Source organism: Trematomus bernacchii, unplaced genomic scaffold (genome assembly GCF_902827165.1).
Source record: "Trematomus bernacchii unplaced genomic scaffold, fTreBer1.1, whole genome shotgun sequence".
In the NCBI taxonomy this organism is placed as follows: domain Eukaryota; kingdom Metazoa; phylum Chordata; class Actinopteri; order Perciformes; family Nototheniidae; genus Trematomus; species Trematomus bernacchii.
Genome location: NW_022987739.1, coordinates 16,167,957 through 16,185,353, shown reverse-complemented (window position 1 = coordinate 16,185,353; position 17,397 = coordinate 16,167,957). Strand labels below are relative to the sequence as shown.

Genomic DNA, 17,397 nt, shown 5'->3' with positions numbered 1-17,397 from the left:
CTCATAATTAAATGAAAAAAAAATGTGTAAACCAAAAGTGCTTTGAGCAAAATGCAAATTGATCCAAATAGAAATAATGAGCACCACTTTCTTTCACTTAAGTGCTTCAAGAATTCAAATTAACTGAATTATGCCTCATTAAAAACATACTGTACCAATATGTCTTGATGTCAAATGTTGCTGCTGACCCTGACCCTGTTTCTCTTCTAAATGTTGCCCTTGATTTAGATTTCCCAACCATCTTGTTACAGAGACCCACATTCCTGAAAGTAGGCCTATGTCACATTTTCACAAAATTGGTAGAAAAACGGCCTCCAAACTTTGTCAAAACTGGTTAAAACTACTGTTACTTTTACATTTCAAAGCTGTGCTAAGGACTTCTTTAGCCACAACGCGACAAAAGATGAAGCGGACTGATTCGCACTCTAATACCATTTTACTAATTTGTTAGAAAAAAAACGCCTCCGGAGAGATTCATTAGGACACTTTTATGTCATCTTATTCATTTCAAGTCCATTAAAACTTGCCCTAGAATGCACCCAGGACAGTCAAAAGGAAAACAAAAGCCTACTGTAGCTAGTTAGCTGCTAGGGAGCTTGTATGAATTAGCTCACTAGCTACTTTTGACCTTGCCTTGACCTTGGCATGTGCCCAAGAGACTCTTTTGAGCATCCGTTGACCCAGGGCTTGGAACAACTGCCCTGAAGTTCCTATTGGACAGGGTCTGGAATGGACCTCATACTCTTTACCTTTCGAAAATGCCACTTTTTAAAAATAAATAATGAAATGACTCAGGAAATACATTTAGTTCCTCCTTTAATGAATGACTGTCCGCTGCTTGTGTTCTGCAGCGTGAATCTCGATTTGTCATAAACATCTCTTTTTGAAATGATAAGCATTCACAATGACACACTGTCTTTATGGGCCTCTGCCATTACTTGTCCATACAACACACATTGGCAATGTGTACAGTTTCTGATAGAAGTCCAGAAGCTATTGTCCCTTTCTATCTGATTGGGTATCCAAAACATTCTCAGGAAAAAAGGTGATCTTAAGCTTTCTTGGCATCCCGTTGGTGATGGCTATGGTGGTGTACACTGGGAGAGGTTTATGGCTAAAGATGTTTACCAAAAAGGATAAATGGGAGCAAGATATTGGTGAATCTGAATATCTTCAGCACAATGAATAACAATGTTACATTCAAAGTAGTAATTTGATTCAGTGTCCATTTTTTTAAAATATAGATTAAATCAAGTTTGGGGAAAACAAGGTGCTGCAAGATTAACAGTCCAGACTTTACATTGTTGATACAAAAAACATAAATAATCCATACATTCTTAAGTGCTGTGATATAGTTATAATACAATCATGTTCTTGTGTAGGTTACAGGCAGACAAATAAGCATGTATTATGTCTAATGATAATTAAACTTGAGCCTCACTGACAGATTCACCATCCTCAGATAATTCAAATTTGTCAGCTGAATATTTTCCTATATATATCGGAGTAATTGGTTGGTGCCAAAGTCACAAAGAATAATTATATATTTAAATATATTTTAGATTTCTTTATATATATATATATATATATATATAAAAAATACTCACTCATTCTGAATATTCCAGTTTTATTTTAGCTTTCAGCTGCTGCTGTTATCTATTATCATACAATAATTTAGGTGGTAGTGTTTGGGTGTGTGCAAAAGAAAATGTCTTGAACAAATACATATGTATAGCATACAGAATATTAAATGTGCATTAGTTCAATTTGTATATGCACCTTCAACCATTCCCTTGAGTCAACTTTGAAAAAGTGTCCTTAGCTTTATCTTTGTAGTCTTAGAACTTTTTGTATGGACACCATTTGGGGAGAAAAGCTTATACAAACCAAATGACCCATTACATTGAAGTCTACAGTCACACCACATGCCTTCGTTTTCAATTTCAGACTGCTGAACAAACCAGATAACAATAACATCAACAGACTTCTTTTCTGTTTGTGAACCAGCAATTCTCCCTTAAATGTGTTTTTATGTGCTTTTCATTTGACTGAATATCCCTAAATATCACGTCAAATATCAATGATTGTTTTTACGTTTTTAAAACTTATTTTCCATGTTTTCCAACATTTTGGCATTTGTCCTAAGTGAGTTGAGTTTTTACAGAACATGAATACATTGCTGATTTAGAATGTCAGACTCACATGATAAATATATCTCAAAACATCTAAATGTGAACCTCAACACAAGTTGAGAAAAATCATCTGAATTGGGAGATTTCCAGCTTCACATCGAGCATAGCCATGCAGTCATTATTCTGTGTGTTATCCCTCAACCCTTTCTCTGGCTCTGTGAATGAGATTTGATTGCTTATTGCAAACTTGTTACCAATATGTATCAAAAAGTAAAACCTATATTGCCTCATACACAGTCTTATTGGCTAGTGACAAAGCTGAAGCATCTAAGGGATGAATCTTGTTTTGATTAGATGTCTTGTAATATTTGAGCAAGTCTGCTCTGATTTAGTTGGTGCTAAATGTTCTGATAAGAAGAGAAAAAGCGGCAAAATCGTCTTAGCGTGAGGTTATGTCTCATATGAGATTAGCCAGACTCGAGTTTGTTTCCCTGCGAGCGTGACGGTCCATGTGTCCAGAAACAGTGAAGATATTCAAGACCTGGTCCACAAACCTTCGTCCATGCCTTGTCCTCTCAAGCAGGATGACCACAACAGAGTATATTCCAACACCCACAACTGCAGCCCCCCCTCCAGCCAGCAAAACTACTCCAGAAATGTACATGTCATTAAGAGCTTGACCAGGCTTCGGCATGTGATTAGCTAGGGCCAGGTGTAGTAGAACCCCTCCACAAATTAACAGTGACATCCCGGTAATCGATACCACAAGGAGGTCCGATAAACCACCACTTTTCAGCATGTTAATCCTCTGCCGGCTTCGGATGCAATTCATGTCCTGCACGGCCGAGCTGAGCAGTTGTTTGAGCAGCACTCCTAGGGCGAGTAAGCAGAGGGCCGTGCCTGCGCCAAGCCGCCATTCGCTTGAGACACTGGTAGTGGTAGAGAGAAGGCCGACACCTCCCAGCCCGCACCCCAGGATTAGAAGTACAGCCACGAAGTAGCAGAGCAGAGACTTCCCAGGATCTCTGAACCACCATAGCTCCACCTGCTCGTCCAGGATGCTGTGCTGAATCCGAAGTGGGTCTGCTGGACCATTTAGCTCCAATTCAGAGCCACCCTGACCCCTCAGGGGGGAAAAGTTGTCCAGTTCAGGCATCTTGATGCCACTCCCAGCCTGATAGAAAAGGTCGCCACCACAACGGGTACAATAGAATCCCCTTGATTATAGCCTTCAGACCTTCAGTCCCTATTTCACTCACCAACAGCCATCACCAGTGTGTCAGGACCAGCTGGAAAAAGAATCAGCATTCAAATATTATCCGGAATGTCTGAAGTGTCTTGAGTTGGTGGGATATATGCAGAGGAAATTAATGATATGCACAACAACTATAACCCAAAACACTTCACTGAGCTCAGTGAATTGTAGTTTTATTCCTTCTGGCCTCTAGGGTTCAGGTCCTGTGCGGAGGTAAATCCTTGTAGCTCATTCTTACAGAGGTGGATCCAAATCCCCTTTGCAGCTTCAATGTCAAAGGTAGAGTCAAAACTTCCACAGACCTTCCAATCTGATTTTCCAGCTTAGCAGAAGACACCTGAAGAAGACAGATATATATGTATCAAGGTTTGTGCAAAGTGTACATTTACTTTTCATATATTTTCAGAGTGATATTGCTGATCAGAGGCAGTGTAGGGACATGCCTCTGCTGTTATTCTACTAAATGAATTTTGGTTTGTTGCAGAGAAAGAGAAAAGTGTGTATTTCAGGTACAATGGGACACTTTTCTGATAGGGGTTGCTTAACTATCTAAGTTACATCAAAGTACACAGAGATCCATTGTTAGACATAGAGAGACTTGATATGCAAGTTGAAGAGTTTAAGTTCCTAATGTGCTGTGTTGACGAATGAATGAATTTAGACTAATATAAAGCACATAAGGTGCAATAGATCATCTTACCACACAACGGGGATGGTTTGTGTATCTTTGCAATACGTGGTGGATAAATATTTATCAACCAAAGATGGACACACACACAGTTTCTTTGAATACCCATACCTGCTGTTTTGACTGTATAAAAAATGTGCTGTGCTGACACTGGCAACCTTTTCAATTTCTCATTATCACTATGCTAATGAGTTTCAACTCCAGAGGTGGCTGGATAAAACAAGCATCAGCTTCTGATAGAATAAACAATGCCGATTTACGTGCATGTAAACATGCACGCACCCAGACACACACACACACACACACACACACACACACACACACACACACACACACACACACCCCCACCCCCACCCCCACACACACACACACACACACACACACACACACACACACACACACAATAGCTCAGTCAATGAATCTTCCCTTTTGAACTCTCCAGTTCATGTTATTTTCACCCCGCTGTGTGTATTATCTGCACTGGCGTCTTTTTTGGTTTGTTTATGTTTATATCTCATTATACCTGCCCATTTCCTCATTTTCTAATATATGCAATGCTATTTCCCCTCATCTGTTCTATCAGTATTTACCTCACCTAAGCACATTTAGTTTCTACTGCAGTTTGTAACATCATCACACTTCCACAACACAATCATGTGAACATATCCAGAACTCACACTCTCACACACACACACACACACACACCACACACACACACACACACACACACACACACACACACACACACACACACACACACACACACATGCGCACACACACGCACGCACGCACACACACACACACACACACACACACACACACACACACACACACACACACACACACACACACACACACACACACACGCAAACAAACAAACTTCCCCAAGGTTATGGCTTGCGACAGCTTGTCTTTTAAACCTGTCAGCGGCTTTATTTCCATCAAAGTCACCAGTGCGCGACACAAGCCCACTCGGCCAAACACAGGCAGACAGCACTTACAGCATGTCCTCATCGGCCGTGGATTACGTTAACACATACACTGTTCTGCAACAAACAAGGATATCTCAATCCGAACGAGCAAGACATTAGCCCTCATTTAGACTAGAATATCTTGTTGTTGTTTTGGGTTTTGTGTTTACCTTTGGCACCTTTAGAAAGCCCTAAATATGATGTGACAGAATAAAAATTATATCAGATGTAATCAGCCTGTTAGGAAAAAGATGATACACTAAATACAAGATCACATTTCTTATAAGTGTGGACAGGTATATTGCCTTGTGCTGAGGCGGAGCAGCAACACCGCAACACAGGGAGATATGAGGTGCATACACAAGGTGTGAAATGAGGAGTGAGGTAATTACAGCAGGAGAGGAGGGGTGCTTATTGGCGACATGCTGCTCTGGAAGCTTTTCACATCCTGTATCTGATGGATGACTGTGTGTGTGTGTGTGTGTGTGTGTGTGTGTGTGTGTGTGTGTGTGTGTGTGTGTGTGTGTGTGTGTGTGTGTGTGTGTGTGTGTGTGTGTGTGTGTGTGTGTGTGTGTGTGTGTGTGTGTGTGTGTGTGTGTGTGTGTGTGTGTGTGTGGGTGTGTGCGTGTGCGTTTGGCAAGAGTGAACCGTTGTTAATGAGTAGTAAAAGCTGAAGTGCATGTGTGTGTTGGCAGGCATATTTATTTTCTTATGACATGCTTGTGAATAGTTCACAAAGACAGAAATTAAGCTGTGTGTGTGTATGTGTGTGGGTATGTGTGTGCGTGTGTATGTGTGTGTGCGTGCATGTGTGTGCTTGTTGAATCCCTAATTAATCCCAGCTGGTTTGGGCTCAGTGTCACTGACAGGTAGCACCATAGAAATAGCTCAGTAATTGAGGTGTGTGTCTGTATGTGTTTGTATCTGAGGTGGAGATGACAAAAACAGTATATGTGATACTCCACCTCTATCTATCTCATTAAAGTTGAAGATATCCCCTCCCTTCATGCAGTTAGAGTTTATGAAACATTATTGTCTGTCTCATTCGATAGCTCAAAGTAAAGTGAAGCGAGGACACAACAAGGTGATAGAGTGAGAGGCATTGCACGCAACAAAGATCATAAAATGAAATTGAACCGTTAACGACGCGAGAATATCTTAATCCGTGCTGTGCTACTCACACTCAAAGCTGCTGGTCTGTGTCTTCCTCTCCTCTTATATCACCTTTATGACCTCTAGACTCTGTCATATCGGTCGTATCATATTGGCCTCATAAATACGTATCTTTACAAAAACACAGACTCACTGCTTCACTCTCCACTGGCTTCCTTTTAAAGTAAACAGGTAAAGAGGTACCAGCAATTTACCAAACTACACTTGACTGATTATTTTCAAGGAATTGATTGTATATCTGGAATTAAAGCCTCTAAAGGCCACCTTACACCTAAGAGAAAAAGAGGGCTTGAACAAAGAGGAAGTTGGTTGTTGTCTGGCAAAATAAAAAACTTGTGCAGATGGATGAGGCTTACGACAGGCCTCTGCTCTCAAATATTGTTCCCTATTTACAGCACTATACGATTCACCACACATCATAAGCATAACCCGGCCTGTCTCGAGTTGATCTCCTATAGTTGTAAATAATATTTTAACAGACAAATCTCTCAATTAACCTACACTATTGCAGTCAGTCCCCTACAGTTGTCCACCAAAACCCTCCTTTACATTATGTCTTACAATGAAACTTCACTTCTTAGCATCCAACAATATTTTAAACAAATTCATAAAATATGGATCTACCAATGTGTTTCTAATCCGAATGTTACAAAGAAAAATTAGATCAAAAACAGCATTACTGATGATCCACTTCATCCTTTTATTTGGCCCATTTAGGGAGTAAGGGAGTTCTTTGACACGTTTTTTTATACATAGACATTATATCTGAATAAAATGCTAAATGTCTTTTTTTAATTGACAGCCGTGATAAGTATATACTGGACACTCAGCCCTGCAGCAGAAACTAAAATGACTGGAGACAGGCCCGTCAAAACATTATCTGTTATGCTAATGCACTAAGACTAATGATGAAAAATGCCATAGACAATCGAAAACCTCAGACGTCTTTCTGTTTCTGCCTCTTCTGAGTTTTAAGCCTACAAGGTCACCAGAGGAGCTGTGCTTTGGAGTATAAAAGCACATTACTGCACTCCAATTACCTGAGAAGCATTGGGACTCCGGTATTCCCTCCTCTGTTACGTATGTCAGCCCGCAGAATTCATTTCACCAACCATTATTGTCTCCTTTTATAATTGCGCGGTTCTTTTAAAAATGGTCAGTCTGGCATTATATGCTAATGAGGAAACTGGTCAGCAGATTAGGTTAGAAGATGGCAACAACAATCCCTGAAAATGTAGTAGCCAAAATCGTGCTTTCTGGAAACATTACAAGGATTGAGGTGGGATGTTTAGTCAAGAGAATGAATGACACATAGTCAATATGGGACCAGTCAGGGGAGGTGTAATGCCCGATGTTAAAGCTTAGATAAAGGGATGGATGCAGAGAAATTGAAGATCTAACAGGAGTCCCACATGTTTTTACTTTCTGCTCTAGGGGAAGCCTTCTACTTCTTAGTGTCTTTCTTATGGCGCATTTCCACTACAGCGCGGAGCGCGGTTTAAGCGTGCCGTGCCGTGCCCGGCCCGTTTTTGGTTGCGTTTCCACTTGGCGTAGTTCCGGCTAGCGGGTACTTTTTCACAGTTTTCTGGCTCTCCAAAATCGAGGTTCTTTCCGGGCCAACAACCGGGCTGAGTATGCTAAACTAGTGAGAGAATCGCTGGCAACTACAACAAAATGAACATATTTTACCGTGATTTAATTGTAATACACGTTTCAAAATGATGTCGAAGTAACAACATACTGATACCGGTTAGTAAGAACCATGAATTAATGCTTTGACAAGTCTGCAGACAAGACGGCAGGCGAAAAACCTTTTAAAATGCGTGTTTTCTGAATGGAGCTTGGCTAAGCTAACGTTGTATATGCTCCGACCGTCCACACTCACAACAACGGGCTATACAGACATAAATAAACCAGCGACTGTACTCGCCATGACACAGACAGTCTGTGGTTTGTACTTGTTTAACTTTTGTCTAGTTTCTGAACAGATATGAGGAGCTGTGAGCTCTGAGGGCTAACAGCTAACGGCTGATGTTGGATTTGTGTTTCGCATTGAAGATGACGTCACGGCTCCGCCTACACTGCGTTACTATAGATACTACCCCAGTTCCTAAACTGTAATGGAAACGCAGCATAAAGTGAGCCTGGCCTAACAAGGCCTAACGAAGCCATACCGTACTAAGCCGAGCGGGGCCTGCGGTGGAAAAGCGCCATAAGTGGCAAAGTATCCCTCTAATGCTTTGATATACCAGTAAAAATTGCACTAATTTGAAGCTTTTCTTACCGTACTGTATTCAGATGACAGAGGCCGGAGGAAGTGTGGGGCCCAGAATGAAACTTGAGAAACACTTTCGACTGGGAAGAAGACCTCCTTCAGCGTTTTCAATACTCTTGTAGTTTCTTCTTTTTTTACATGATGTTTGCAAGATTTAGAATGTTAACAATGTTTTGCATCTCTGCCAAATAATCAAAGCAAAAATATGTTAGGCACAATTTGGGGGCTGGCGACAAGGTCCTTCTGGTTCTGCTGCTGAATTTTCTGCTGTTTGTGTTTTTAGCAGAAGGCCTCCAGTTGGGCTGAAGGGGAGTCAACGGGAGACTGGGTGGTGTGTTGCTGTTGTGACAAAGCAATACTTCCTGTTTCACCCCACATGCACTCACACACACCCCTTCTCCTCTAGTCAGGCGTTGATTCTCTTGGCGTCCCCACGGGCGAGGAGAGGGGTCAGGGTTGGCTCCATCTGTCTATGTGATGGGCATTGGTGCCAAGCGCCACAGGGGCTGGATGGAGAGGAAAGAAGGCTCGTATGGAGCGGGAGGGTAACGGATGTTTCTGAGCTGTCATCTGGGACTCTGAGCGGGGCAAAGGCTGAGGCTGAAGCCGGTCTTGGAGAGAGGGAACGGGCTGAGGGACCGGGATAGGGATAAGGGGGTTAGAGTAGACGGGGCTGAGGATGGAGGGATGGCTTGGGGGTAGAGATTGTGCTGAGACTTCACTGCTGTTCTTGGGGTTGCAAATATGGCTGGCAAAGGGAATTGATGCTGAATAAGAATTTTCAGACAAGCTGAGCTTTCTTTCTTCTCTACAGTCACATTGGAAAGCAAAGGCAACCAGGGAGCCTCACTCTGTCCGGAAACAATGAAGAGACAATAGCCGAGTCAGTGTCACTGTCCTTGCACTGTCAGGATCACAATGGAAAACCTAAGATAGAAAGAGAAAAACAGTGACCTTCACATCAGCTGCACATACTGCACTGTAAACTCGGCCCTATTGTTCACCATAGCAGGGTGTTTCTACTTAGTCCTCCCTTGTTCTGCCAATGATTAACAGCCTATATCCCTCTGACAGCAACTACATGACTATGTACAATTTTCAAAAATGCTTGATCTCTCGAAACAGATTTTCTTGTCTCAATTGCATGCCCAATCAAGACTATTGCCACTTGGATTTGGCAGCATGGCTTTAGAAATGGCAATATTTGTCTGTCTACCACTTTGGTCTATGGTGGTATCATTCAAAATCTATTGGATGGATTGCTATTACATTTTTATGCAGACATCCGGAGTATACTTTCTGTTGACTATTGTGATTCGCTGACAGATCTTGCCCCACCAGGGTACCAAAGTTTCAACCAAACAATGTAAACATATACTTATTGCTTGGTACAACATTTTGTGAAGAAATATATATTCTACAGAGGGTGTAGCAAAATGACTGATGATTCCCTGACTTGTCTTTGAACACTACCGTGGTTTTAAGTGAAGTTTTTGGACCACTAAGGGATAATTAACCTCAATCTTGTGATCCTTCGACTCAGCAAGTGCCATAGGTTACAATTATTAAATACTTTATACTGTACTTTAAAATAATTCCATTCCCATCAGCAATAGTTGTTTTTTTGCTGGTAATAGCTAGATGTTTGCATGCTAACACATTCAACTAAAATGTTTACTAAGACAAGCAGTATACCTGCACCTGCATTGCCATTGTGATCAAGTTAGCATGGTCACCAGCTTGGTTGTAGACTCTTGTTCCTTAACGGTAATTGACATTTATTTAAACAGACCATTCCCGTTTCAATTCCCCCTTTAAACGCTCTAGCTTCTCTCAGATGGTTTACTCCATCCTTTCTGATCAAGCTCATTTCTCGGTTTGCGGCACAGCATCAACCCGACCGGCATGACCTGCACCCCTGACACCTCAGCCACAAAAACACATCTCCATCTGTTTACACTCAGATCCTCTCTTATCTCAAACCCTTCCAAACCTTCCTTATTTGTTCGACCATTTTCCTCTCCTCCTCCTATCTCACCCACAAAGCTCATTTTTATGGCTAACCTCTTATCTCTGCACCGTCTGCTCTGGTGTTTTGGCGCTGGAGTGGGAGATGTGTGCATGGGGTCAGGGGGATTACTTGTTTTTGCCACAGATCCCCTCTTGCTGCCTATTTCAAAGCCCCTATGGCATGCAAACCAAACCATATTTCTCTCAGAGATTGTGGTGTCATTATTTCCTCATTCTACCGGTCATTAATCAACAGCATTAAAAATGTGCCGATTAATCCACTCGTAACATTCCTTAGTATTGTTTCCCCTCAACATAAAACAACACATATTAACAATATAGGCCCAGATAGTGAAAAACATGATTCATAAAAGTGCACAGCAATAAAACATTTTCAATCAGTTATGTAATATGGCATATGGCATTTCCCTCTTTTTAAATGGAGCTTCCTCCTATCAGTAATGCTGTTGACAAGATGTTGCCTAGCCCAGTGTTTAGCACATGTTCTGGGAACAATTCAGCCCTTTTAGACCCCATTTACACGCAAATGCAAACGCATACGAAACGCAAACGAACCGAATACGATATCAAAAAAGTCTTCCGTTCACACGAGACCGCTCGGGAGCGCTGGAGACGCTGTAGTACATATGCCGGGCCTGTAAGTGGTGCTGTACTTCTGCCAAAATACACCAAAAGCAGCGAAGAAAACCCCCGAGCATGGTTGCCATGGTTGCCCTTCTGTTTATGCCCCCCCGGTGGTTCATGTAATTCTTCATGTCCACTTGTTGCTGATGGTTGTGGTAGAGGAGCTGTATATTTTTGCACTAACATCTGTAGCATGGTCAGTAGCAGTAGCACTAGCAGTAGCTACTGACAGTAGCTACTGACCATGCTACAGCAGTGAGCAGCAGAGGTGGGGAGAGGTGGGGCTATGGCTTCATCGTTATCAGGTAATGATCGTATAGGGCGTACACACGGAGCCGTTTGCCCCCCCAGAGCGTTCCGTTTGCAGATCTATCCACCTTGGGACCCGTTATCGTTTGCGGGGTCCTTTTCCGCGTTTCCGTTACGGCCTCGTGTGAACGAACGGGCTATACGAAAGAGAAAAGTAGCGGATACAACCGTTTGCGTTCTCGTGTAAACAGCACCTTATAGAGGAAGAGCAAATGGGGCTCTTAAGTGCTGGGCCCAAATCAAAATGGCTTCAAATTGCTTGCAAAATTGGAGGAAATTAACTGAATGTTTTGCATTTCGACTAAGCTGTGTCTGTCCCTGCATCGAAGGACTGACAGTTGATTATTTAAAAAGAACCTCTGGGCAGCCAGTTGCTCTCTTCTGACGTGCACAGCTGCAATATTAAAACCCTAATCAAATCACCAATTAACATGCTGGTCCCCCTCTGCTTCACTCCTGCTGACGATGGGAAAGAGGCTGCCTTCTCTTCTCTTTTTCTTCAGTCTTTGTTTTTTTAACCCACCTTCCTTCCTCTTGTGGGTTCAGAGGTGATATTCAGCATATTCTAATTTGATATTGGCTGTGCAGCGATAATGATTGTAATAAATGAGATGGCTGGCTCAATGTCTGGCTGTCTATCTTATTCGTTGACTAAGTGACGTCTCTTCACTGCAGAAGAAGCCGACTTATGGACAATCTGCACTATGTACATTCTCAAAATATTGAAGTGACTGTTATTTTGTATTGATTGTTGTGTTTTAGGTCTTAATGTGCGCACATGTAAAAAATGTGTCTTTGACTGTGTATATATATATATATATATATATATATATATATATATATATATATATATTTGCACACATATTTTTATATTTTATAAACATTTGTTTTTATATTCGGGATTGTGGGAAACAGTATTTCGATCTCTCTGTCTGTAGCCTACACACTAACTGGAAGAATGACAATAAAGTTGACTTTGACTTTGACTTAGATTAAGAAACTGCTGATTTGATATTTTTTCTTAAAATGTTGTATAGTCATTCATGTTCTGAATGATGCCTACTGACTTTGCTAATCCCCTGTTCCGGTTCCCTAGAGGAAACATTTTAATACTTTTTGTGGACTTTCTTGTCGAGACAGGCCAATAAGCTTAGCTTATCATAAACACTGGAAACAGGGGAAACAGTTAGCTTGCCTGGGTCCAAAGGGGACAAAATCTGCCTACCAGGCTCCCCTTAGTAATTCACATTTTAGCTTAGTAACTAGTCCTGGCTAAGGAAAAGTCTTCCCAATCTACAAAACCAAGACTTTCCCATCACATCAGCCTCAGTTGTAGGCCACTTGGTTCTCCTGCTAGGTAGTAAATGTTAGCATGCTCACAAGTTTAGCTAAAATATTGATCACTATCAACATTATACCTGCTTTACATTAGCATAGCATTCTAAATGCCTGTTAGCATACTTAGCAGCAAAGAGAAGCCACACAAAGTGAATTAATGATTTGGATCAAAACAGCTTGAAGTTATGATAAGTACTTTTAGAGAGATGCACACAAATGTCTATGTATCCTTCAGCAACTGTAAGGATATTGAATTGGTTCATTTGAATTGATTATGCTTATAGGGGGAAACATTGTATGCGCACGGACAGAGGTGGACACGCAGTTCAGCTGCTACTGACAACACTCCACATGCCGGACTCTTAATTTGCTGACAGTGAAACAAAACGCCTCGCAGGGATATTTAAAATTCTGTCTGGCATCCATATCACACACACACACACACACACACACACACACACACACACACACACACACACACACACACACACACACACACACACACACACACACACACACACACACACACACACACACACACACACACACACACACACACTTCACCTAAACCGAGCGCTCAAACAACATCTCCACTTTGCCCTGTCATCTACAAACACACACCAACTAACTTTGTTTTTCTTCTCCTGTTCTTTCATCCAGTATTGACTCCAGGGCCTTTTCAAATTAGAATGTATCACATGTTGGGCCTGACTTATTTTTAAAGCTAAATCAAGGTTTTTTTTCTAGTTATGAAACAGTCCTAATTTAATACTGAAGCATATTATAATATTTGTCAAAATATTGGCTTATTCAGCAAGTATTATGTTAGTCAGTATGTTAAAGAAAGCAGGAAGAGTTATATTTTGTGGTTATGAATACAACTACGGCATCAGTAAATATACAAATACATAATTTACCAAAATACAAGCCTTAATGGTATGAACATGTGCCAAAACAAGAGTTAACCATGGTATGTACTCAACAACTGGAGAGTATTGCAGGATTTAAAAGTATTTAAAAACCAATCCTGAATTGGACTCTCATTTTTAGAGTGGTAATATGTCAAGATCAAAATCTTATGGTCCACCAAACACAAAACCAACACAAATTGAAAGCTTACTTGTAATTGCTATTAGTTTACGATCTGTAAACATAATTTCATGCAGCTATAGAATGAGTGCATACCCCTGGTCATGATTCATCTATGGTCTTTAGATTAATTACAACAAATCAATATGAGCAAAGTGGCACAGGAGGTCATGCATGGACAGCATATATTGATCCATTTCAATGGCAATAACTTGGATACAAAATCTACAACACTTCCTCTCTCCATGGTCTATGAATGTGTTCAGCAAAACTGACCTCAGAGATCATGGCAGAAACCCTATGAATTGATCCTCTACAGTGCTACACATTATTATGTGAACTTGACAACTGTGGGCAATGCCACTGGTGCAAAGGTTAGGGTTTAATACAATGTCAACACGTTTTACTTCCTCATTTGTTCGGCATAGCCCAACAGATGCATTGCTACTTCACTACTTTCAAGTTTCACCATGATTCCTATCATTCACAACACTCTCTTAGAAGTCACAATTAAATTAATTGAGAAAATATATGTTATGACATTCATTCGACAGTCGTGTCTGCTTATGTAGTACTTTATAAGGATGTAATATTCAGTTGCAGCGAAGAATATTACACAGTGAATGATCACTGAGTAAAACAGGGCTTTTGTGTTTGAGAATATTATCAATTGCCTATTTATTGTCTGAGCCTTAGCAAGTCCTAACAAACAGCATAGTGTGCTTTTCATCTCGAAACTTTGAAGGACTTTGAAGTTGATGGAGTATAACATAGGTACAAATAAAACTTAACAAGAAAACTGATAAAAGGAAATGAAAATAAATGAAAATCTGTTATAAAATAAGAAAAATATGTGTTTCCGTTTGACTATAATTATAGAATATAAAACAACAGAATGGAACCATCACATACTTGGTAATACAATTGTTTTAAAAGATAGTATGTCACAGTAACGTTTGATAACATTTTTAATGCAGCCAGCACATGATAATAAGTTTAGTAGATTCATTGTCGATTGTCAAATATACAGTAGGCTGCGTACATTCTTTCAAAAGGCTTATAACTGTACATGATATAATGTGATACGATCTATTGTTACAGTGGGAATTAAGGTAGGCGAGATAATTTACATCTAAAAAATCTACCCACACATACATTTAAGCACAAATAAAGAAACAAACATAAAAGGTGGTTAGTGAGAAAAAGTTGTAATGGGGCAATTCCTGTCTGTCCGTATTTAATTGATCAGAAGCCTGTCTTACCTGCGCTCAGCTGCTCACACTCGGTCTCTTCTGTTCCGAGTCTGGCCGGTCTATTTCTTCTTTTAATCCTTATTTCCCACCCCGCGTCCTGCACAAAGTCTCGCTACCACTAATCATTTTATGAATTCATGGCTTCAACCTTTTCGGATCAAAGTGTCCAGACAGAGTAATGCGATGGGAGCAGTAAGGTGCTTCCTGCCTCCGCTCCTCTGAAGCCTTCCAGTCGCTTTGCCTCGCTGCCGGACGGACTTTCCCCGTTCAATGCAGGTGTGGCCGCGCACGGCGGAGGGGACGCCTGTGGGAGGGGGCAGAGCGTCGGTGGATCGACCTCCGCACCGACGTGGGTCCCCGTGGGTAACCGCAGCACATGACAGTGACAGCTCTGATAAAGAAAAGCCTCACTGTGATTGTGAAATCAGCCGATGAGCTGCAGGGTTTTCTTTTTTTACACAGCAGACGTAGTTTAACCCATCCAGTCAGGGCCGTCCCTGGCCAACTTGGGGCCCCAAGCGACATTGTGAGATGAGCCCCCCCCCCCCCCCCCAACCGACAGGAGTAAAAGAAAATGTTTTGGAAACAAAGTACTTTGCAAATATAATTCCTGTTTATTATTATTATCAACACAGTTACTTTTTTATACAGTGAGGTAAATGGTAAATGTGCCCCATGCAGCCTGCATGATCGGCCTGTAGGGAGGGACGGCCCTGCATCCAGTATCCAGTGAAAACACCTATACCCATTATTGATTGATTCACATGGTATTCATAAGGTCACAATTGTTAAGAAATATACATGTGGTGTGTTTTTTTGTGCTATTCCTCACTTTACAGGCATTTATACTTTTCTCACTTTAACATGAAAGTTACCTCTTGACCTTGGAAACTATCTTAGCAAATCATCTCATTGCAGAGCTCTGTAGAATCTGAATTTACTGAGCACTTAAGTAGCTATTATTGTCAACTGGGCTCCAATTTTGATATGCATGTCTTTCTTTTTTTTGTTTGTGTTTAACCTTTGTTTTTCAAACAAAACTAACAAGAACTGTTAAAAAATAAAATACCAATTATAAACTATTTTCTAAAGACAACTTTAATCATGCCATAATAATATCTTCAACATTACCATTTCATTCTTATTTTGAAGAGCTTTTACCATATTGCTTTATTGGACTGTATTTGACACTGCAATTAGCAATTAATTTGTTGTTATTAATTTATCGCCTGATTGTTTTAGCAAATAATCAGTTAATAGTGGAATAGAAAATAGAAATTGTGGAAAATGCCTGGCACAATTTCCTTACACCCTACCGTAGATGATGCCATTAAAATAGCTTCCAATGCCTGACCAACTTTCCATAACCCAAATGTATTATGTTTACAAAGAAAAGCAGCTATCTCTCGATAGAAATGCCTCCTTTCATCTGTTGATTCTTTCAGAACTGTCCTCCACCTCTCAGCAGGCTTCCTCCTCACCCCTTCTGCAGGTTTGATATTTTCATCCTCACCATGGGCTACGATCCAAAATTAGATCAAGTGCTTCATTTGCAGTTAGTCACTTGCACATTGCGGTGTTACCACAGAGTGGCATGTGCAGACAGATAAGTCTTATTTATAGACCAAAGCTAATAAGAAGTGATCAGGAGTTGTTTTGTGTTGTGCATGAGACTGTGAAGCTGGGACTGTAGCTGCTGGAAGAAAGAATTCTGCATGATTCTATTTGTATTTCAGATGTATAGACTGCAATTAGTCTAGCAGACACATACTGTATACCATTTCAACTTTTAGAGAATAAATGCCTTCACAGTTAATTCTTTCTTTAAATAGATAGCTCCCCTGTGGCGTAACACATTTATCCTGGCTTCTCTGACACAATGGCTGTTATTGATTATATTTTGTTTGGTTGTACTGTAACTTGGAGGTGCACAATAACTGGGCTAATTAAAAAATAAAATGTTATGTCTCAAATGTCTAAACCTTTACAGTAGACTAAATAACCAAATATATTTTTATCCAAAAAAGGAAATAAGGCTGTAACCTTGCTGAGATACAAGTATACTATTTAAACCATCCTGAGCTTGACCCCAAATGTTATCTGATTTTTGTTCTGTGTTTGATGGAGGGAACAATGTTTGAAAATATAAGAAATGTATCTGTGAAATTAAATATTTGAAAGATAAGTTGTTCAGGCCAATTATTTATTTATATTTATCTTGACTTTGGCAAAAAGCCACACAGATTGGTCAGTGAGGTA

The 17,397-nt window shown here is 40.6% G+C and overlaps 1 protein-coding gene across 2 annotated transcripts; it reads right to left on the bottom strand.

Moving 5' to 3' along the window:
- Window positions 1-799: 799 nt before the first annotated feature.
- LOC117495075 (transmembrane protein 125) lies at window positions 800-15,506 on the bottom strand. 2 transcript variants are annotated; one of them, XM_034146134.1, is made up of 3 exons: window positions 15,148-15,506; window positions 8,504-9,421; window positions 800-3,724 (listed from the first exon to the last, which is right to left on the bottom strand). In XM_034146134.1, the coding sequence occupies exon 3, from the start codon at window positions 3,286-3,288 to the stop codon at window positions 2,590-2,592; it is 699 nt and encodes a 232-aa protein (XP_034002025.1). In that variant the 5' UTR covers window positions 3,289-3,724; window positions 8,504-9,421; window positions 15,148-15,506; the 3' UTR covers window positions 800-2,589. The 2 variants fall into 2 exon arrangements, with proteins under 2 accessions (XP_034002025.1, XP_034002026.1); XM_034146135.1 differs by lacking the exon at window positions 8,504-9,421.
- Between the last annotated feature and the right edge of the window lie 1,891 nt (window positions 15,507-17,397).

Excerpts from the sequence above, each read along its gene's own strand:
- LOC117495075 (XM_034146134.1), bottom strand. The coding sequence starts at position 3,288 with ATGCCTGAACTGGACAACTTTTCCCCCCTGAGGGGTCAGGGTGGCTCT.